The sequence below is a fragment of the Vitis vinifera genome, chromosome 8, assembly GCF_030704535.1.
Source record: "Vitis vinifera cultivar Pinot Noir 40024 chromosome 8, ASM3070453v1".
Classification (NCBI taxonomy): Eukaryota; Viridiplantae; Streptophyta; class Magnoliopsida; order Vitales; family Vitaceae; genus Vitis; species Vitis vinifera.
In genome coordinates, this window is record NC_081812.1 from 21,487,872 (window position 1) to 21,511,291 (window position 23,420).

At 36.6% G+C, this 23,420-nt stretch overlaps 3 protein-coding genes across 5 annotated transcripts; 2 read left to right on the plus strand and 1 right to left on the minus strand.

The window, feature by feature from the left end:
- The first annotated feature begins 645 nt into the window (after window positions 1–645).
- On the plus strand, window positions 646–8,810 carry LOC100245297 (nudix hydrolase 23, chloroplastic). 3 transcript variants are annotated; one of them, XM_010655582.3, is made up of 8 exons: window positions 646–806; window positions 1,004–1,285; window positions 6,052–6,183; window positions 7,079–7,155; window positions 7,288–7,423; window positions 7,524–7,664; window positions 7,768–7,829; window positions 8,070–8,810. In XM_010655582.3, exons 2-8 carry the CDS (start codon window positions 1,019–1,021, stop codon window positions 8,128–8,130), a joined length of 876 nt encoding a protein of 291 aa, XP_010653884.1. In that variant the 5' UTR covers window positions 646–806; window positions 1,004–1,018; the 3' UTR covers window positions 8,131–8,810. The 3 variants fall into 3 exon arrangements, with proteins under 3 accessions (XP_010653884.1, XP_010653885.1, XP_059595258.1); XM_010655583.3 differs by lacking the exon at window positions 646–806 and adding an exon at window positions 834–887; XM_059739275.1 differs by lacking the exon at window positions 646–806 and having other exon boundaries at window positions 894–1,285; window positions 7,768–8,810.
- A 332-nt stretch (window positions 8,811–9,142) lies between these two features.
- On the plus strand, window positions 9,143–19,588 carry LOC100248736 (metal tolerance protein C2). Its single transcript, XM_002279751.5, has 10 exons — window positions 9,143–10,029; window positions 10,508–10,616; window positions 10,943–10,982; window positions 11,892–11,968; window positions 16,852–16,940; window positions 18,356–18,425; window positions 18,622–18,660; window positions 18,789–18,939; window positions 19,033–19,122; window positions 19,269–19,588. The coding sequence occupies exons 1-10, from the start codon at window positions 9,630–9,632 to the stop codon at window positions 19,368–19,370; spliced, it is 1,167 nt and encodes a 388-aa protein (XP_002279787.1). The 5' UTR covers window positions 9,143–9,629; the 3' UTR covers window positions 19,371–19,588.
- A 1,417-nt stretch (window positions 19,589–21,005) lies between these two features.
- Window positions 21,006–23,401, minus strand: LOC100243597 (probable L-type lectin-domain containing receptor kinase S.5). Its single transcript, XM_002279784.4, has one exon. The coding sequence runs from the start codon at window positions 23,169–23,171 to the stop codon at window positions 21,207–21,209; it is 1,965 nt and encodes a 654-aa protein (XP_002279820.1). The 5' UTR covers window positions 23,172–23,401; the 3' UTR covers window positions 21,006–21,206.
- Between the last annotated feature and the right edge of the window lie 19 nt (window positions 23,402–23,420).

Here is a 23,420-nt window from a genome sequence, read left to right on the forward strand (position 1 = left end):
TTTTTGTTTTTTAAAATTGATAAAAACAACTTTTACTTAGTTTCTAAAAATTGTTCTTTATTTATTTTTTATTTTAAAAATTATTTATAGAAAACAGTTATCAAATAGTATTAAAAAAATTTTAAAAACAATTTTTTATTTTTAAAAATAGAAAATTATTTTTAAATCACACTTGTATACTCTTAAGTATTTTGTAAATTTCTTGATAAATTTTAACATGTAGTGATTTTTTTTAATTCAACATTTTTTAGTGTTTCCTTATGAATGTTTTTAGAAGAATTATCTACCATGTTTTTGTAATAAATATTATAGATGTTTTTTTTTCAAATTTTTGAAAGAATTTTTTATTTTTTATTTTTAAAGTTTTTTTTTTAATGTTAAACGTACTTTTTAAAAGTATTGTCAACTAGATTTTAAATATTTGATAAATTTTTTAATAAGGTGATTTTTTTAATTACCAGCAAAGTAATTTTTTATATTGATTTATATTCAAACATGAATTTCTTACAAATGTTTCTAGCGGACGGGCTCTTGCTTGATTCGTTTAAAGAAAAGTCAACAGATCCAGCAGTTCAAAAAAGAGCCAGCAAATCGGACGCTAAGCATGCATTTGATAAATTTTCTATTAATAATACTTTTGGAGGGAAGAAACAGAAAGCCAGGCAAAGTTAGAAATCACGCAATCCAGACTCCAAACAGGCTAGTTCTTGAAGGGTGCGGTTAGCTACGTGCAACCCCACCATCTGATCTTCCCGTGCTGAGATGGCAACTTTCTATTGCTTACAACGAAGAGCCAAACTGAAAAGGTCAGGATCAAATCTCTAATCTAATTATTCTGTACACGTGGCGCACATATGGGAGATCAAGACGCAGAGCAAAATCGCTGAGTTAACTCGTGACTCTATTCAAACGCGATTATCAATCAATCAAATCTTTGATTTCTCTGCCATTTTTTTTCTTTCTCATTCGATTTAATTCAAAGATCTGTGAATATTTTGTTCAGGGATTCGAGAAAACGATGCTCAAAGCGATACAGATACTTGGTTCTTCATCCGTGTTCGTTTCACAGAGATGGAAATACCATAACAGTTGTGGATTCTCTATAATTTCTTGTTCTTGTTCTTCTTCAAGAACTCCGACAATGACTTCTTTGGTAATGCCCACTTCTCCAACTCGCAAGATGCGCTGTTTCAGAGCGTTTCGGGCGTCCACAATTCGGGCTGAGTCAAACCCAGATGCCCCTTCTTCTTCTTCAGCATCATCATCGGCTTCGGTTCAGTCAACTGTGAGTTTTTCTGTTCGTTCATGATGGTTTCTTTGATGGGGTTTAGTTTGGATTGCCGAAAGTTTGTGGGATGATTCGGTTGGTGGGTTTCAGTGAGTTCGAATTTCTACTTGATGGTCGTGGTAAAATTGGTAATTTTGTGGATTGAATGATTAGGTTTTCTAGTTTTTGATAAGTTAGGGAGGACATATCTCTATCCTTATGGTTTGATTTCAATTTCTTGTATTTTTGTTGTGATCAATTTTTATTTTCTTGACAATGTGGGGAAATGGGTTACGTTACTTTACTAAATTGCATGACTAATATATTATTTCGCAAATTTAAGAACAAAATTGGTTAGGAAAGAAATTGCTTTAGGTTTCTTGATGGTTTTTTTGGCGGGTTTATGAATGTGAAGTGTAGTGAATATACGGTAAGAAAAATGAAGTTTCTGCCATCATTTACGAGGCAATTCTCTTTAGGTTTAATGATGATAAAAAAATTTGGTTTTACTTGATTCAAATGGGGTAAACAAAACAATACATACATGTTGGGGGTTTCATTACTTTGACACTCTGTGTGGATTACAGAAAGTATCAGGCAAAGAAGAACAAGTAGGAAGGATTGGTTATTTTTGCAAAGTGAGAAGGAAAATGTAATATAATGAAAATTATTTAAAAGTTTATACATATACATTTTCAATTTTTTGATAAGCAGATAAAATCTGATTGATGGTGCCAAGCAAAAAGGGGTGCACCTTACATGAGTACATAAGAGGCGCGAAAAAACAAGAACCAACCTCCCCACTAAAATACAACACAACTCTACCAAACTATCTACCAATGAATTCTATTATTGTGCAATTTTCCACATGCAATATAAAAAAAAAGGAATTTTTCACATGCAAAGAAACTGTAGATCACTCCCAAAGGAACTTAATAAAAATCTCTTTAGTTTTTTATCTGATTGCTCTTTTCCATTAAAGGCATGATTGTTATGTTCTTTTCAGATGCACCAAAACAAGCAAAGTGGTGCCGAGCACCAAACCTTTTTACATTGTTTATCTAGCCTCTGGAACTTATAGCCTAACAAAGAGTCTTCGACCGAGGAAGAAATGACCCATTGTAACCCAAAAATAGCCAACAACATTTTCCATAATTGTCTGGTTATGCTGCAGTGAGTTAAAATATGATTTGCTGATTCTTCACTTTCACTGTGTTGATCACATTTGATTTTCTTAATACATCCTCCCCTTATAATCATATATATGATTAATATTTTCATACCTCCCAAGAGGATAGGTTCTCAAAGGAGCACTAGTGCCCCCAAACTTCTTGACGGGAAACAACTCTCTCTCCTTAGCACATAAGGATTTATAAAAAGATTTCACTTGAAATCTCCCTTCGTTATCATCTCTGTCTGTGTTACATGGGTTTGGGTATAAGCGTCGGGTGCAAATACGTGTCTAGGTGTCTGATCCTTTACATCTCAAATTTTAGGATATGAGGGCTTGATTGAAAAATGATTTTGAGTGGTACTTGGATATGACACAATAAAGGGAAAATTTCAAATAGAAGTAAAGAATTAACATATCCTTGAAAAGAAAAGAAAATATCCAAAACAAAATAAAAGTAATTGAAAAAGGATCCCCACACCCACACTCACACCCTTGTCATATCATACTGACACAAGTATGTTAGGTGAAATTAAAGAGTTCGGGTATTGGAGCTCTTTCCCACCTACAAACTCATAACATTAGTAAGTCTAAAGAATGGAGCTACCTCTTCCCTTTTCTAATCTTGGAATTGCCTTCTAAAGAGCAAGTACCAATGATTGCCATCCACCTCTATCGCCCACATATCTACCACTCCAACATTCTTGGAAGAGAATATGCTAAACAACATAGGGAAAGCCTCTTTCAGATGTTGATCTCCCATCTAATAATCCAATCAAAGTTTAGTCCTTCCATTTTTTTTGAGCAAAATGCAGGTCTGTTGATCAACTCTTGTAGTCCTTCCTCGTGTCTTTCCACACCTAATCCAAAAGCCTTTGTCACTTCTTTTATGCATCACCCCCCTTCCACCTCACCATACTTACCACATATTCTTTTTGACACACTATGATGCTCATGAGTCATTAAAGCATTTGCTTAGTAATGCCTTACTTAATATGTTCATTTTCTCAATTCCCAATTCCTTATACTTTTTATCTTTGTGAATTGTATTCTAGTTTACAATATGTATTCTTTTCAAAATTGGAAAAGTGTGTAAAAACCTAATTGAGTTTGAACCTATTTCTTATTTGCCTTCAACTTTTCTTTCCTTTAATTTTTTAGCTTTATCTTCTTTCACCTATACTTTCCTTCAAACCTTCCAAGTCCCAAAAAAGAGTCTCGGAATTGTGGCAATTGGTGGTTTTCGTGTTGAATATATGCAATCTATCCTTGATGTTTATATTACAAGCTTTTAATAAAGTTCATAAGGGAAAAATATGGGATAGATGAAAGGGGGTGGTGGTCTTGTGAAGTGAGAGATGGGTATTTGGGCTATGGAAAATGACCAAGGATTGAGATCTCTTTAATAGTAGAACCTCTTTTTCTATGGGTAAAGAGAGGAGGATGGAGTTTGGAAGCATAAGTGGTATAGAGATGAGTCTTTGTGTATATCTTTTTCCTCTTTGTAATCATTAGCTATATTGAAAGAAGCATGGGTAGTGGATTTATGGGACTAGACAAGTGAAAGGGGTCACTAGAATCCTTGTTTCTCTAAGAATTTGAACGATTGTGAGTTGGATGACGTGGAGCTTTCTTTTCTATATTACAAGGGAAGGTGATGATTAAGGTGGTTTGAATGGATTCGAGGAATGGAACTTTTTCTATCAAAGATCTGTATTTTGTTTTAGAGCTAGGCAGATCGATTCCTTTTCTAATGGGAGTAATTTGGAATTCAATGGTCTCGTTTGAAGCAAGTTTTTTTGCTTGGAAGGCAAGTTGGGGAAGAGTTGACTTTAAATTTGCTTCAAAGGAGATGATGCTTGTTGCTAAATGGATGCTTTCTTTGTAAAGTTGAGGGAGAATCTGTTGATCATATCCTCCTTCACTATGCTAAAACAAGGGTAAATCTTCTACCATCAAAGAGACTCTCTTAGGATGATTGACTTCTTTGTGGGGACAAAACAAAAAAAGACATGGATACCCACTCTCTTATGCACTTTTTAGAGAATATGAAATGAAATGAATCAAAGATCATTTGAAAATGAGGAGCATTTTGAACAAAGTCTAAAAAACACTTTCTTAGCAATCTTTTTTGTGGGTTAAGTTGTACATAGATGAAGGTTTGATGTCTTTAATTGATTTTGTAGATTGGTTGGGTTTTCACTAAAGGAAGGAGAAGTTTTTTGTGTTCCCTCTTTTTTCGCTATGCCTCATGGCGGCTGCTGTATATAATCTATGTATTTCAACTATATTACATCATTAGAAAAATGAAGAAAAAATCGACTTTGTGGTTAAGAGATAGGAAGTTTCGATTATGCTTTTGAAAGTGAGAGGAGGGTGGGAGGGAGGGCATCTCCATTTTCCCTTTTCAAGTGGATATAGTACTGAGATATTTGAATTCTTCTCATCCATGTTTAGTTTTTTGGTTTGCTGTTTTGTTTAGTTGTTAATGGGATTGATTATTATGCTTTTTGAAAGAGAGAGAAGGGAAGGATGGAGGGCATCTCTATTTTCCCTTTTCAAATGAATAGAATAATGAGAAAATTGAATTCTCTTCATGTTTAGTTGTTTGGTGTTATTCCCCTGGTGACCCTTTTTCCCATTTTAGAACAGAGTTGGACTTTTTTTAATTTATTCTCTTCTCTTTCTGTAGTGATTTTATACAAAGTTTATGATTGAACAGAGTTGCTTTTTTCTCCATACAAGGACGTAATTTTTGTATAATTTTCCTCTTTATTTCATGGAACCTACAACTTTCCTAGTATGGTCCAATTTTTGCAGTAAACTAATTTGTATAACCTAAGTGGTTAGAGCTCATAATTTGATGGTGCTGTGATGCTGTTTTGGTAGTTGCTAGTGGAAGCCCTAAATAGTGTTTTGAAAGAAGGTGGGAACTGAAACTATAATGGTCCATGAATCATTGGCTAGGAGGTGGGGCTTGGATGACAAGACTGGACGGGGATATGGGAAGTTCTGATTTTGATTTCACATAGTAAAGAAGGCCCATTAGAAAAATACTTTATTAATTGTTAATTGGAAAATACTTTTCTCATGAAGAATACTTTTCAATTAATAATACTTCTCTATTAGTAATTGGAAAAACTCGTCAGGGTAGCCCAGTTGGTCAAGGTGACCATTGGAAAGTGTGGTTCCATTAAGTGACACATGGTCCTAAGTTCGAATCCTGCCACTAATGATACCCTGAATTTACCCGGTGCGAGTTGTTGCGGAGCGATGAGCACCCTGAGGTTTGGGTCCTCATGGAGAGTCCTAAGAGCTTGGCCATGGAAAATTCCTTAATTATTAAAATAAATAAATTATTAATTGGAAAATGTAGCTCGTTTTTTTTTTTTTTTTTTTTGATAGGTGGAAAATATAGCTCGTTTTGATAATAATAGTTCATATACTCATTGGTATGTATGGTTTTCCTATACATTTTCAGAATTTTTAGAATATAATTGACTCTAAAGTTGTGTACTTTTATCTTTCTCTAACTCCAAGGTTGTACCTCTTCTTTCCCTCCCTCCTTCCTCAGTTACCGATCCTTACATTTATACTTCCTATAATTTTTCAGGGTAGCACATTGAAGATCAATTTTTGTCAGTGGTGTGGTGGCCCAACAAAGCATGATATACCGGAGGGAGAGGAGAAGATAAGGGCTATTTGCACACTTTGTGGGAAAATCACTTATCAGAACCCAAAAATGGTAGGACTGATTAAGGCACAGGTCATATTGAGATTGACTATTTTTTTTTTGATAGGAAACCAGGCGTGAATATATTGATAGAAAAAGAAGTACAAAAGGAGGATGAGGAATCCTCCCGCCAAAAGAAAAACTAATATTGAGATTGACTATTTGTAGATTGGTTTGCACAATTGTTTTATGTAAATCCAAAAATAATAGAGGAGTCCAATATTTGCCTTGCTATTCTTTTGGAAGGGGTTGTTTGGATGTTCTATGAAAAATGAATGATTTTATTGTTTGAAATGAAGCACCATGTTCTTTATGGTATAAAAATAAGTCTTCAGTTTTCTTAGCACTTGTTCTATATGTTACATATTACACTGTCAACCTGTTCTGTCAAATGCCATGTAAAATGAACTGGACTCTTTGAATTTCCATAGGATGTCCAAGCACTAACAAATTCCACCTATTTTATTAACACTCAAGACTGAATAATTTTCAATCTCATTTTAGTACAATGCCTTAAACTACACATGATTTTATGCATCCAAATTTTATTGATTGAACTGAATTTTGGATTGTAAGTAGGAAGAAATTCCTGAATTAGAAAATTAAAATGTTGGGAATTAAACTAACCATGTTGCCAGTGAGATACTGTGAAGTAATGTGAGTTGAAGATGCTGAAAGGTGTGGGGCTGTCACAATGACATGGAATAATGAGTAAACACTTTTGAGTAGTTCAAAGAGTAATTTCCACTAATTATAAAAAATATTTGTGATTATTATAGTCAAATGGAAAAATTTTAGTTCTGTGGATTTATTTATTTATTTATGTTTTGAGAAAGACCTGCATTGTCACTGTGACCTGTGATATAACATGATTCTGGTTATGTTTGTCCTGTACTGAACCTTGTAGGTTGTGGGTTGCCTCATTGCGCATGAAAACAAAGTTCTCCTCTGCCAACGGAAGATTCAACCATCTTATGGTCGTTGGTACGTATATATGTGAATGGAGTTATTTTCCAGGGAGGACCATCCTATTATTTCCCTAATTTGTGTTATGAAGCCATCTTCCAGCATCTTCAATGAATAGTAATTACTCATTCTTGGGTGTTGTCCATATAGGACTCTTCCTGCTGGTTACTTGGAAATTGGGGAGTCAGCTGCAGAAGGAGCAATCAGGGAGACCTGGGAAGAAGCAGGTGCAGATGTGGAAGTGCAATCGCCTTTTGCTCAATTGGATATTCCTCTTATCGGTCAAGTGAGGGAGAAACATCTCTTTCTTTACCTTATATTGATTACCTATGCTCTTGCTCTAGAATCTAGATGCTTGTGTATTCATTGTTTATTTTGTGGAGCAGACATACATAATTTTCTTAGGGAAGCTGAAGAAGCCACACTTTTCCCCAGGTCCAGAATCATTGGATTGCCGACTCTTTGCACTTGATGATATACCTTTTGATTCTTTGGCATTTTCATCAATGTTAGTCACCTTAAAATTGGTATGCATCATTTTCAAACAATAGTAAATATGAATCCTTTATCAATTAATTGCATTTGAATTTATATTTTTTAGTCACTGTGACATATCTCCTGTGGGTGTAGTACATTGAAGATGTAAAGTCAACCGGAAGACCCAAATTTCACTATGGTACCATTAATAAAAGGTATTTCCAGTTTGTGTATGGTAGATTTCCATTTTTAAGTATGTTCTGTTTGGTTACTAAGAAATAATATCTTAAATTATTTGTTTATACTAAAAAATATGGACAGTTTTTTCATTATTTGGAAACCCTAACAGCCAGAGCCATAATTTTCAAAACTAAATTTTTGAAGAGAGCTGTAATTCTGGTCTTCCATTCTTTTATTCAATTGTGAACTTGATTCATTTCTGCTGTTTTTGGCAGGCCTGGCACTAGCCCTTCTGATATTCAATCCTACACCCTGGATTTTCATTTGCAGTCCTGATCATATTGTGATGATTGCACTAAACAACCCTACCATTTGGGATTCAATTCCAAAATTTCCCCATCAAATCCTTTTTTCCCACCGTAAAACTTTGCTGTCAGTGTGACACCCATTTTGAGTTCATCGAAATAACCTGTAAGTCTCTGTTCTTTGGATGGTTTTAGTGTAGCACTGAACTCTAGTCTGTATGATTAGAATATTCTGGAAGCGGAAGCTTTTTAAGACTTTCTGTGGATCTTGCCTGGAGTGGATGGCTCAAGAGTAACAAGACTAGAGGTTCAAGGTTCAAGAGAAGAGTAGAATATTCTAGAAGCTTTCCTATCAAATATTCTAGAAGCTTTTAAGGGTTGTGTGCATCTGGTTGGGCGAAAGTTTCTGGAAGAATGTGGATGGCTGAGGATCACTCTAGAATCAGTGGGAATTCTCGGGAGCTAGATTCTGTTCATACCATAAAAGATATAGGAAGCTTCTAAAAATTTCAAGGACTGTAGAAGATTTTTGGATGCCTTTAAATAGCGATGGAGGAGATGCTCGGTGGGTGGGATGGTACACTTAAGCAGAAGAGAAGGGGAAAAGGGTAGACTTGTTTAACACTATTTTATGTCGATGTTATTAATAAGACAAAATTTTGTTGTGTATGAAATGATTATTCTATTGTTATAATTTCTTATTCTTATTCAGGATTTTTTATTTTTTTATTTTTATTGCACTTCAATGCAAACCATTAAAAGATGAAAAAAATATTTATTTTTCATATAGAAAAAAAAGAAAAATATTGCCCAATTACCCAAATTTTGGAAAATATTCAATTTTTTTTTTATAAATTAGAATATAATAATAACTCTTCAATTTTAAGATTATATTATTTTTTAATGTCATTATGTTTTTATTTTAAATATATGATTAATATAATTAAATATAATAATTGTGGGAAACATTTTTGGTTGATATTTTTGAGTTCTGGAACCAAATGACACATGCAAGTCTACTTGTGGATGGCACTTTAACCTTTACCCCAAGAAAAGATAGAAACGTGTTAGAACGTCTGATTCGACATCTAACGGCTAGAACTCGGAAGAAGATTGTCAAGTTGAGTACAACACGTGTTAGAACGTCTGATTCCTTGATTCGACATCTAACGGCTAGAACTCGGAAGAAGATTTTAATCATACATGAAGTGGGCTACGGGAGTTTACTTTGACCATTGAGTCTCCTACACGCTGAAATGCGACGTCGTTTCATCTGTCTATAGATGCAAATTCCAGTTTCTTTCTTTTTAAAATTCCAATTTTCCGTTTTCAAGGAAAAACTTTCTATTTCCTTCCAAAAACCCTAATATTAGATTTTTCTGTTATTTTGTTTACAGATCTGAGTGGAAATTTCCATCCAATTTTCGTTTTAATCACTGTTATTTCCTGTTCTTACACTTCAAATTATTGTATCTGATGCAAGAATTTAGGGTTTTGGGTTTGAATTGTTTGGGTTCTCTGTAATCATCGATGGAGAATTCTGGAAGTTCCGATCAGTGGAACAAGGAGTTCGGATTTGGCACAAGCGATCGCAGATTTGCGTATTCGCGCCAAGCCTCCTTCCACCAACTGCAAGAACCACATACGCCGATTTCGATAATTTCGAATGATCATAAGAAGCCTTTGCTTTGTCGTACCGTTTCGAGTATTGATATTCCTCCCACGATATATCCATTAGAGGAGAACGAAAAATTTTCCATTGAAGGAAAGGATTTTCCCGAGAAAGCTTCATTTTTATTGGTTGTATTATGGGTTTTTCGGGTTGTGCGGTCGGGAAACAGGCCGATGAGGAAGTTGTTTGTAATGATTTCGCTAAATGTGGCATACTCTACTGCAGAATTAATGATCGGCCTTTTCACAGGACGTGCAGGTATAGAGATTAATTGCATTGCTTTTGAAGTTTTCGTTCCAATTATGTAGATCAGTGCGTACCTCTGTATATGCCTCTGCAATATTTTCAGTTTGGTTTTTATCTAGAATGGTTAAGTTGAAGAATCAACAAGTATTTTCGTACTAATATTTTTGTTATTACTGTCGGAAAGCGCTTAGACTACCATTTTAATCGAATTTGATTTGGAGTGCCAGTTTTATGGAAATTGGAACTTTTGCTTTTACCATAACATTGTTCGAGGATTTCATTCTGACAATTGTTGGTCCCTTACCTATTTAAACACCTGTTTGCCTTGGGCATTATATTGTATTGTATTGTATTTGTCTACTATCTCTGCAGTATACACCTTTGACCGGAGTGATATTTGATTTTGGTTTTGTGCATCTATATTATTTCATGATTCTATTGCTAAGCTCTCTCACTCTGGTTTTCTCTTTTTCCTTGTGTGCCATATCAGGTTTGGTGTCTGATGCATTTCATTTGACATTTGGCTGCGGACTCTTGACATTTTCATTGTTTGCAATTGCTGTTTCACGGAACAAGCCTGATCAAGTCTACACTTATGGGTGAGATTGAAATCTGTCACTATGGCTATGAAACAACTGAGAGAAACTAAACAAAGCCTAATCCCAAGTATTAGGGCTCTGTGAATATGTTTTTGCCACTTCATGTTAAAATTATTATGGTTTCTCGTAACAATGATGGATATTTGAATAAAGGAATTTTATTTTGGGCTTTTTAACATATGTGCCGTTTACAGTGGCATAGGAGAAAAGGAGCTACTGTTGGCTAATTGTGATTTATTTATTATTATTATTTATATTGAGAGCACATTTTGCAATCTACAAGAACAAGTTCAATTAATCAGAATTCTCCTTTTGCATTGTATCAGGTTCAAAAGGGTAGAAGTTTTGTCTGCTTTCACCAATGCTGTAAGTATTTGATGTTTCACACATTATTGCAGTTGTTATTTTACATTTGGATAAACTAATTATGTGAGAATTTAGCTCAGTATGGTTATCATATGCAAACTTGTTCATTTTAAAAAAGGAGTACAATGAACTTTAAGAACCCAGAATGCATGGGAGGAGATGTATAGTGAGGTGGTTGCCACTCATTCATAAGTTTATACGTTTATTTAATTTATTGTTTCCTTTCTTAGTATGCTATATTTTTTTTTTTTTAGTAGGTGTGAGTTGAGCGTTGGAATTTTGGATTGATAATGAAAGACATGTGCTTATTCTTTCTTCTTTTCTTTTTTTTCGTTTTTTTGGATGAAACTGATATACTTTCACGAATCAACATTTAGTTAATAGAGAAAAGGATGGAGATGTTTGTCACCTGACCACTGCATAGATATTGCCCCACTTTAAAAGTTATTGGCTTTTGGGGTGTTTTGGTGGGGGTGAGAAATGGTTGTTTGTTATTTTATTGTCCAAAATTGCCTTGGTCAATTGTATCCACTGTATGAAGGAAAAAGTAGATTCACTTGAGAAACATTGTCAAGGAGCTGGACTATTGTTACTTTTTGGGGAGGAGTTAGAACAATAACTATAATGCTATGAGCTTGCAAGTACCACATTTTTCTTGTTGCCTTCATTGTTGTGATCATTATTTTTGTTTTTTTTTTCCCCAATCTTTTCCATGGTTTCACGTGAGATTTCTTTACAAAATATACATACTGAAGATTTAATATTAGAAAGGGGAAAAAACAGAAAGACCAAGAACAAATATATGATATTTTTCATCATTATGTGATTATTGTTGTCATCATTTTTCTTGTTGGTTGCTGCCTCTAGACTAACATGTAAATATTTTGATTCTGCTGCATGTTTAGACAGCTGTTTCTGTTGTTTATGTCATTCTCCTTGGCTGTGGAAGCACTTCATGCATTCATACAAGATGAATCTGAGCACAAGTAAGTTGTTAATGCAGGCTTTCATGAGCAGATAATGTCCTTTGAATTTACGGTCTTACTTGTAATGATTGAATAATTGCTTTTGGTGACTTCCCTGTTGTATGGTTTTCATCTCAGCTTGTAGATCATCTAATAAAATTTATTATATCTTGGTCTTGAAATTTCTGGTCTAGCTTTATGATTGTTCTTGGTTTAGAGGCAGACTTTTTTTTTGCCATCTCTTGAACCTTGAGATTGCTATGTCTGCTCATGCTTTATGGTTCTATTTTTCCGAAAGCATTTCTCATATACGAACATGTGATTGCTCTGTTTGTCTCAATTGATAACTAGATGGTCTTATTTGGAATTCTAAGGGGGGTTGGTGTATGTTAGTTGTGAAGCTTCGTGGCCTTGGGGTGGTAAGACCACTCAAGGGTCAAGGGGGAGGTGTTCTTTGGAAGAAACAATTGGACGAGAGAAGCAAGACAATTATACATGCAGTTGAGACTTATGCAGACAAAGCTTGGAAGGTTTTGGGTGAAGTGGGGGAGGCAATTTGGATTCAACTTGAAGAAATGGAGGTTCTCTCAAGGGTCCAATCTTTAAAGTCTGGGTAGGTGGGGGGGATCTTATAGACCTAATGCTTGACTTGGGTGCTTTAAAGAAGTGAGTTGTTCAAAACTGACTTGGGTGCTTTAAACTGACAAAGCTTGGAAGGTCTTTGTTTTTGCTTGGGGGCTCTTTGGATCTTATAGACCTAATGCTTGACTTGGGTGCTTTAAAGAAGTGAGTTGTTCAAAACTGACTTGGGTGCTTTAAACTGACAAAGCTTGGAAGGTCTTTGTTTTTGCTTGGGGGCTCTTTGATTGCTATACTGGCCAGGAAAACCAAAGAAAGAGTCATTACGACTTTTGTAGTACTTCGGATATCGTTTTCAAAAATTGGCCTATGGAATTTTTCAAACTAAGTCTAAAGGATTACTTTAATCAAATTCTTTAAAATAAAAATGTTTGGAAATTTATTTGAATGAAGTTGGGTTTGTTAAGTAAGTCTAAATTAAAAATGCAAGAATCTATTGATTTTTGGTTCAAATGTTCAAGATTGGGGTTTTGACAATCCAACTTCAGGCTTAAGACTTTTGGCAAAACAAGGGTATTTATTTGTATAAATCTGATGCTATTGAAAATGTGGGCTAAATGAGATCAACCTAAATTTAAAAACTCAAATTTGCATCCGTCTCCTTATGTGTAATATTTTATTTTATTTTGAATTATTTATTAGATGAATGAAGTTGAAATCTTTGTTCGGGTTTAGGATTTGTAGGCCTTTACCACTTTGTATGGATTTATCTTTGGGAAGATAAAAATGGCTAAATTTGAGATAACTAGGGATCAAGAATTATCAAGAATTCTTAGTATCAAGAAATGGACAATTGTGTCATCTCCTAATTCAAACCAATCTTGGAGAGTATCTTTATTCTCATTAATTATGCTTTTAACCAATCATTCATTCTATTATTGAGTGCAATTTCCCATTGTTTCCTTACAAACCTTAAAGAAAGACCATACATGGTATGTTCCCCCCATTGGTCACTTATTTTCTAAATAATTTCCTAAAAATGACTAAAAATAAATAAAATTTTGGTTTCCAGCCATGTGGGGCCCACTTAAGGTGGATGGAGTGCCTAAGACACATTTCTTGAGGTGGAGAAGCAAAACCTCAAAGCGTCAGTGAGTGATTTCGAAATTGGGGTGATTTCGAAATGGATTTCAAAATCATAAGTTAAAATTTTGAAATGGCTTTTCAGCTTTGTCCAATTGTCTTCAAACGACCATAACTTCTTCGTTTCAACTCCAGCACACAGTTTGAGGCATTGGATTCTTGACTTCCCAAGCTTCGAAAATGATATATAATTTGCTCAAAATTAACCTTAGGAAGTTCAAATTACGTCAAAGTCAGGGTATGTGTTGCTTTTAGGTTTGAATTCTAATTCTGTTGAACATTAAGCTATGACCTTCAATCTTCTTTCTTGTGATTGCTTTCTCTCCATATCTCTCCTTAATATTCATTTTTCATCTTTCATTCTATGCATTTCTCCATTTACATTTGTTGCAGCTCTCATCATGCTTGAGAACTCTTAGAGCTCCTTATATGGACATCAACCTCCTTCACTATCATGGATGAAAAAGGTTCTTGTGACTTGCATCCTTTTCATCTTTTAAACCTGGATTTTTGGGATGGGTTGAGCCTTTTTATCACATAATTCGCTCTTTAATTGTGCTATTAGAGCACAATTTGTGACTCTAATCACTCCTATTTTATTTGACTTTAAAGCTTCTTCAAAGGCAAATTTAGTGCTTAACAGGGGGTTGAGATTGTTTGAAAACATGTGTTTGTCCTTAAGCAAGTGGGACCTCAAGTGGGGGGTGCTGTTGAAGTGGGTTTCATGCCAAAGAAGTTTGGGTTTTCGGTCTTTCGTTGCACTTGTGGAGCATTGAGCTTTTTCAATTTTTAGAAGATACGTGCGGTGGTTTTGTGGCAATGGATGAAGATGTTGCCCAAAGCTGCAACAAACAATGAGCCAGATTTCTTGTAAAATTTGATGGGAGAAAGGTTCCTAGCTCTCTACAAGGGGTGGTGGGGTTGGTTTGCTTTGTAGTGTAGATATGGTGGGAAGTCTTCATGTGGATGTCACAAGGTGGTCTCAAAAGGAAACCGACGAGAGGTAAGGGATAAAGGTGATGGGATTTCACTTGCCCTAAAGGAGGTTGAATTTGGTTCTCTGAAAAGTCAAAAAGTTGTGGTTGGAAGGAGGCTTCTCAAGGTTGGAAGGGGAAGGATGTTGTGAGGGAGGGGGAGGCGTGCCCTGATGGCGTGTCCGCAGGATTTCCAGGCCTGGGCAAGAAAGGTGATGCACCTAGTGTTGCAAAGAGTGGTTTAGGAAGTGGGATGGGCTGTGAGTGGTTGATGGTTTAGCCCAAAAAGAGGAGAACATGCCCCTAGTTGGGAAGTGGGCTGAGTGTATTTCTAATAAGGCCTTTGTTGAGCCCTTTTATTCTGCCCAATCCAAGAGTTGTGAGAGGGAGGGGGGGGGGGGGGGGGGGGGGGGGGTTAGCCTTTGTTTTGGGTTGGTGAGGTGCGTAAGGCAGGCTTTGCCTATTCTAAAGGAGCCATTAGGTGCTCTTGTTGCTTCTTTTCCCTTGCAACAAGTGAAGTGGGTATCCTCAAGGTCACGAGGCAGTTTTGTGGCGAAGACTGACTTTGTGATGCTTGCTTCGTTGCGGGGTGGGGTGTCCCAAAGGTTTGGTTTGCAGATGCCAGGAGGCCCTTCGCTCTCTGATGACGCCCTATGAGAGGAAGTTGCAAGATTTTGAGGTATTTCTCCCCTTTTGGTGTTTCCTTTGGGGGGTTTGGGTGCCTCTTCTTCTTTAGGTGTTTCTGTGGTTTTGGTGGATGGGTGGAGGTCCACGAGACATAGGGCTCAGTAGATGGCTGTGGAGAGGGGGTTCTTGTTTTGAAGTTGACTTGATTAAAATGGTTTGGGTGGATGGTAGTGAGGTCCTGTTGGAATGTTTGACTGGGTTTGTTGGCGACAACATACAAAACATTTTGTGGAGAGATAGAGGATAGTGGGAGGATCGGTGAGGATGGTTCTCACCCAGATGATTGGGCTGTGACAGTTATTTGGCAAATTTTAGCAAATTTTTGTGCATGCTGACTGTAGGTTACGAGGTGGAGATTTTGAATCTCTTAAGGAAATTGAAGGTGAGGAAAGAGATAAATAATCAGTCTAGTGCTTTTAGGAAAAGGAAAGTTTGCTTGTCAAAGTTTGAAAGAGAATCGAGGAATCTGGAATGCTTGGTCAATTATCATAAAGCTGGAAGGGGGTAGGAAGGGTGGAAAGAAGGGTTGAGAGTTGGTTTCAGTTAATTAATGAAGCTATGAACACTTTCTTGGAATGTTAGAGGGGCCAGTGACAAAGAGAAAAGAAGAGTATTCAAGTACCTGGTCAGATCGCAAAGAGTGGATGTGGTGTGGTTAAAGGAAGGGTTGAGAGTTGGTTTCAGTTAATTAATGAAGCTATGAACACTTTCTTGGAATGTTAGAGGGGCCAGTGACAAAGAGAAAAGAAGAGTATTTAAGTACCTGATCAGATCGCAAAGAGTGGATGTGGTGTGGTTAAAGGAAGAGCTTTTCAAGATGAAGAACAGAATGTCCAATTGATAAAAGTTTTGCTCCTTTGTATCCTTTTAGGTTGGGTTCGCGTGTGCTTAAGTGAAGGGTCATTGTCTTGATGTTTCGGGTTTGGTTTGTTGTTTGCTCTCCTTTTTCTTTTGTTTGTATTTGGCTGCTACTTGTATACTTAGTGTTTACTTTGTGTGCCTTTTCCAAGTGCTAATATATTTGCTTTGTTTACCTATTTAAAGAAAAAAGATTTCATGTGATATGCAGCACAATGCTAAGTTCTTCTTTGAAATGTTGTATGGATTAGGCATGTGCTTTGGAGATTATTCATCTATGTTAACATGAAAACTTATTTGATCCTATTAGAATGATTAGATGAATGATAGTGTCTCTTCTGATTTTAATCTTAAACTGAGCTTTGTCTTTTGATTGGATACATGTTTAAAGTTATTTTTTTAACAAACATTTTTTCACTCACAAACACAAAACAGGAAAGGAGATGGCAGATGAATATTACTGTTTAGGTCCAATCTACAATATGCTTGTTTAGATAATGCTCCTTTGTCTATTTATTCGTATGTATGGATGCGGACACTTTATTAATAATATATACACATGGATGTTTGGGGTGTAAGGTTGTGGTTAATTCTTATATGTTTCTTGTTGTTTCATTTTGACTTGTATTTTGTTAAGCTTAGCTAATCAATTTCTTGTTTTAGGCATTACTTGATTGTTTCGGCTGTAACAAATTTATTGGTGAATCTTATTGGCGTTTGGTTCTTCAGGAACTATGCTCGCATCAATCTTGGTGAGTCCTCTGCTGCAGTTTTAGATGGTTTTAGAGGTTGTCATGGCAGTTATTTATATTAATTTATTTGTTGTGCTTGGTTTCCTCTACTATGATTCAAACCATGAAAAGCATTTGATTTAATTGGCTAGAAGTTTGAACAATGTTCAAAAATGGTTAATTACCCATAAAACACATCAGAAAAAAAATTCGTAAATTGATTTTGGGATCTACTTCAGGCAACATAGAGTTAGCTATGTTGATCCCTATTGTCTTTTTCTTTTGAAGACTAGGTATAGACAGCCATGAGGATAAAAACTTGTTGGTTCTAATTGTTTTAGTTGCTTTCATACTGGCTGTAGTGTATTACTTGGGGCTACTTAGCAACCAAAAGAATCCTCAGGTTTCTCTGTGGTGATCAAGCAATTGTTGTTTAATTTAACATTCCTTGATGCCATGAGTGCCAGTGTGTAGAACTAATATAAATGTTTGGCCACCTGAAATGAGACCACAAAACAAATTTCGATTCCCCAAAATTGTATGATATGATTCAGCTGTGTCAATGACAAAGAAAAAGGTCATCAATGGAAAAGAGTCCTTAGCATAACTGCTATATATTTAGATTTGGGTTATGCTTTCACATAGGATCTGGGTGCTAAATGCTTTGTACTCAGTTACTCCTCTTAAGGGATTTATCCTGCTCAAGGATTCATTATAAAAGGTATACAAGGGATTGAGAAAGTAAGTCAATATTGTTGATTTGATGAGAAATTGTTTCCCCTGTAAAAATAAAAATAGAAAAAACCTTTAGCTTAAGCTGAACATGTTGATCATAGTTGTCTAAGATGAATCTCCCTTTTACTTTTGTCTCTATGCTTTTGGAGTTTGTTAGGCTGTTGTCTTATTTACTTATCTTTCTTTTCCCTGCATAGTTTGATGAATTGTTCTTTGTGTTTTTATGGGAAAGCGGCTTTCTTAATGCTTCTTTTGATTTTTTTTTTTGGGTTCCTGGGAAGGGTGGGGGGGTCATAGGCAGACTGTTCTCATTTGCTTTTTGCTGGCCCCTTGGTGTGTTCTTGAGAATACAGCAGGTGGCTAGGGTGCATCCCTTGCACCTTTTGGTGTACTTTAGGTGTGTGTGTATGCATATATGTATGTATATATGTGGGTTACTTAAAAAAATATAATTTGTCTTCCAACAGGACCTTGTAATGACTATTCATAGACGTAGGGGAAACATGCATTGACAGATTTATGATCTTGAATTTTTTGTTGGGGCCCAATTGAATACATACTGATAGAGGAACTTCTGTCTATAGTGTATGCCAGGCTTTGGAGATTCTTAGTGTTGTAGTGTTCAGAGTTATGATTGTCAGCCCTAGGTGCACATGCTTTATTTTTTGGATGTTCTTGTCATCTTTCATTTTTCATTGCAGTCTACAGGAAAGCAGAGGATATGAACTACCACTCAGTTTGCTTGCATGTTCTTGCAGATTCTATACGCAGGTACAGAAGCTCTCTCTCTCCTCTCCCCTCACCCTTCCCCTCCCCATCCTCAATGCGCCATATAACATTGTTGCTGGCGTGTGTGGCATGTTCATATGGTTAACTAGACTTGCATGTATTTATATTATCTTGTGCTGTTTTTTATTTTCTTGTTGGTAGCTCAATCTTAAGTTGGTGTCCATCAATTGTTTCTCAGTGCAGGTTTGATCCTGGCATCCTGGTTTTTGACCCTTGGGTACGCCTGCTTAATCCTCAATTCTCTTGCTTTCTTTTTGTTTTACTCCATCTCTCAGCCCCCAGGCTTCCAACCTCCAATCAATTTTAACAATTTCCTTTTGGTAATTTATCTTTTTCTGTTTTCAGGGTCAAGAATGCTGAAGTTTTATGCTTAGGGCTAGTTTCAGTTGCAGTGTTTATGCTTGTCATGCCACTTTTTAAGACAACTGGTGGCATCCTGCTACAGATGGCACCCCCCAGCATACCACCTTCTGCATTGAGCAAGTGCCGGAGACAGGTGATTATATTTCCTATTCTTCGTAATATTTAGTTTTTGCCTTTAATATCTTTAATTTTATTTATTTTTTGAAAAAATTACTATTCTGGTTAGATTACTGCTCATGAAGATGTTTTGGAAGTTTCTCAAGCTTGTTTTTGGGAACTCGTGCCTGGTCATGTTGTTGGCTCAGTCACACTTCAGGTATTCACCAAATTGTTTGTCATTTGCTTGTGTTTTCGTCCATCATTTTGCTTTGATCCGCCTCTCTCTGGGTGGCTTACTATTTTTAAGTTAACAGAAGAATTATTTTGAATTCAGTGGATTCTTTTGGTGCATAACTATAACAGGTGAAGGATGGGATTGATGATTGTCCCATGCTCCAATATGTGCATGACCTGTACCATGATTTGGGCGTAAAGGAGTTGACAGTGCAAGCAGATTGTTCCTAACCTTCATTTTCCTTTTCATTTTACTTTTTCCAATGGTGGTTGGTGAGAATAGCTTATTTTTGAGTTCACAATGCTGTAGTCTGGATTCGTTATTGATTTTTTGGCTCCCCCAACTTATCTATTACCAGTATAGAGGAACTTTAAATCTGTTCCCCATTCAAAGAATGATAATGATGTGCCGATCCTTAGTAATATTATTATGTTCTATTGTTGAAGAAGGATGACGATCCATGGATCCCTTGTATTATTATCTTCCATGGTTGAAGAAAGATGGGTAGATTCTAAAACTGTTGGTGTTATCAGCCTTCATTTTCATCTTAGCAGTCATGCAGTTCCGTTCTTGCTCTGGCTAACCTGTGATAGATCTTCTATTGCAAGAGTAGCTTATCAAGCTAAACGAATTGATATAAGACATAGAAGAAAGGAAGGTCTTTGAATTTTTTGTTATAATGTTTTGCGTTTGAAATGGGCAATCAACATTTCATCAAAGGATTCCTAGCGGCATATCTGAGAAAATTGTTCTTGAAAAAACATCATGGGTGGTGGTGAAGTGGCGTTATAGTACAAGAGTTTGATCATTAGCCACTGAGTACCAAATTTATTTTCCAATTAAGATAATGTTTGGAAACTGTTTTTAAAAACATTCTAAAAATATGGTTTTTAAGAAGACATCAAATTTATAAATTGTTTTTTAAAAACTGCTTTTGAAAACATTTTCAACAAACATTGGAATAAGATAAAAATATATCTTAATTCATGAAAATGGTATGAAATTTATGATTCTACCTATTAATTTTTGTCATAGAGAGGAAACAAACTAAAAAATAATTAGCAATAGAAAGTCGAATTTTTTTATCATTAATGGGATGGAGTCATATGTGTGTTGATACAGACATGAACAACCCTAAACTAAATTAAAACTTGTTTATCCTGTATCATTTTTTAGTCTAGTCAAAATTATCACACCGATGATTGCTCGTCAACATTTGTCTTATCTTCCAGGTTTGGTAGTTTAGAACATTTAAATACATTTTAATTTAGTATGCAATTTCAAATGGTCTAATCATATGTTAGTTGTCACCTACTATAATTTGAATGTGTCAACATCAAGGTCTGGGTTTGCTACCATTGAAAGACTTTAGATTTAACTGGTGGGGAATCATTCAACAGATGTCAATTGCCATGAAATGTAACTTATAATATGTTATTAGGTATCCACCAGCATGATATGTACCATATCAAACTTTTGATCTGGGCCTTCGATATTTGAATTGTTGCACAAAGGTAATAAGCATATATGACTCCGTGATACGTGACAATGAGATCATTATTGAAGTACGAAGAAATAAGATCAAAATAGGAAGAAATGAAACCATTGTTATGGTTGAGGTATAAAGAAATGTGATTCCATAACGCAAAAAAATGAGATCATTTTCAAAGTAGGAAGAAATAAGATCAATATATCAAAGTGGAGAGAAAGGAAACCTATGTGGCAAAATGAGATTTGGTTGGGAAGAGATGGGAGATATGATTACTTAGCAATTTTTTGTGATGACATCAAAAGTGGCCTTTTTAGTAGTGTAGAAAACCCCTAGTATAATTGAATAAACTACCACAAAAAAAAAAAAAAATGGAAAAAAAACATAGGTTGTTGATTCCATTCAAAAGACTTCATTACAACTGTTAACATACAACTAGAGCTTTTCATGCCTTGAACGAAGCTACTTAGCTTGCTATATTCACAAATTCACTATCAACTAACTAATGAAAAACATGAACTACGCTTATCGGGAGATGGATATCAATCGACTTCCTGAGTTTTTGGCATGTTTTTTTTTATCTCCCACTGAGCTCTGAAAGGGGAGTCATTTGGCCTCCACTTACAGAGCAGTACTCCAAATCCTCATTGAAAGATGGAGGAGCTGTGGCTGGCCACATGAAAACAGGCTTGTCAAAGGGGATAAGTGGTGGATCAACCTCCCCTGTGAGAACCCTCAAAGCAGTTCTCATGGATGGCCTCTCGTATGGATTCGGATGGCAGCAGGCCAATGCCAACATCAACACACATTCAACTTGCTCCCTGTTGAAATCCCCGTTCAATCGGAAATCTACGACTTCAAAAAGCCTGTCCCTCCTGTGATGCGCCCACACCCAGTCCACTATACTGTTGTTATAATCGTTCTCCATGCTCTGAGTTCCAGGCTTTCTTGCACAGACAACTTCCAATAGAAGAACCCCAAAAGCATACACGTCTGTTTCAACGGTTGCTCTGCTGTTGTGGAAGCTTTCTGGAGCCATATAGCCATGTGTTCCTGCAAGAACTTGGGTGGAATGGTGAGTTTGGTCATTGGGATGGATGGTTCTGGCCAGTCCAAAGTCCCCCAACCGCGCGTTGAACTCAGAATCTAGCATGATGTTGCTTGTTTTGATGTCCCGGTGAAGCACCCTATCCTGGCATCCATTGTGAAGGTAGTCCAGCGCCTGAGCCACTCCACGGATGATGCTATGCCTTTTTTCCCAATCCAGTGCGATTGGGTTAGTCTCTGTGCTTTGCTTTTGATTGCTGAAGATGAGTTTGTCGAGGCTTTTATTTGGCATGAACTCATACACAAGAAGCAGCTCACTTCTTTCATAGCACCATCCCGCTAATTTTACGAGATTCTTGTGGTGGAGGTTTCCAATGGTTGTGACTTCTGCTATAAAATCTTGCTTTCCTTGATGGGAGTTCCTCGAAAATCTCTTCACAGCTACCTCCTTCTTTTCCAAGACTCCTTTGTAGACTTTCCCAAATCCCCCTTCTCCAAGCTGGTTCTTGCTGTTGAAGTTGGCAGTGGCAGCTTGAAGTTCTTTTAGTCTGAATCTCTTTGGAGCCATGGATGAACCTTGAATTTGTAGCTCCACTTCTGGATCATCATCATCCTCCACGCGACCCTCGTCTTCCCGTGTGCATCTCCAATACAAGAGGGCAATGGTGACGGAAAGAAACACTACTGAAGGGACTGTGATCCACACCCAAACCAGGCTTTTTTCTTCATATATATCCAACCCATCAAATTCCCACGACCTTACACAGTTGAGCTCGATCTCGTTCCCAGTTGAAGCTGAGAACCCCACGTAGATCTTCTCAGGCAGATATGTTGAGAGATCAATAGGCTCAGAAATCACAGGCGTGCTCGCGTTTTCTTCAACAAACACTTTCAAAACTCCCCCGTCATACTCAACTTTCACCGTTACATCCTTACCAATTGAAAGCTTGAGGCTTAGGTTCTTTTGAGTGATTGAATTGATGGAATTCACATTCAGACCGACGTGGTTATCATCCAGATCTTCTGGGTAGCTCTTCCTGGTGTCAAATTCCACCGCCACAATCTGGGCTTTAGCCGTTCCATTAGTAGCCTGATTCACAATCCCAAGCCATTGCCCATGGCTGCTTGGTGGAAGATCGGTACTCCCGGTTAAGATAAAGGCCAAGCCTTCGCCACCTGGGTTTGTCTTGTTGGAGATGTTAAGTACAAAGGTGGAACTAAAAGACGTGTTGTTCCGCAACCTGAATGGCCTTTTGAACAGGGCCCGCCCAGACTGATTCGCGAGGTAGTCTTCTTTTGTAACATCAGGCGTAACCTGGATGGCACCGAGAATTATATACGAATTATATAGGGTGAAATCGGACTCATTTGCTTTCTCAAAAGTCGAATAATTGAAACTGAAACAGCCAGCTCGATCCACAGCGCCAACCAAGAAAGTTGCTAGCAGCAGAGCCCCGACTACCGCAGAAGAGCCCGGAAAATGGTAGAATGCCATGCTCTTTTAGCTCGCCAAGAAGGGTATTCTAATGAAGCACAGAAATCGGCTTCAAAGAGATATATGGAAGGTTGAGTCCAATTCTTTTGCGGTCAGCCTAGCTATTTGTAGAACTCATCTTCTAATCCTTCAAATACGGCAAAAAGGTCGAAAGAGAGAATTTCAAAGCTGTGAATGGAATCTGATATTCAAATAAAGAAATATAGGCAAAGAAAATCACGCTAAGACCTGTATATCACGAAACTTCAT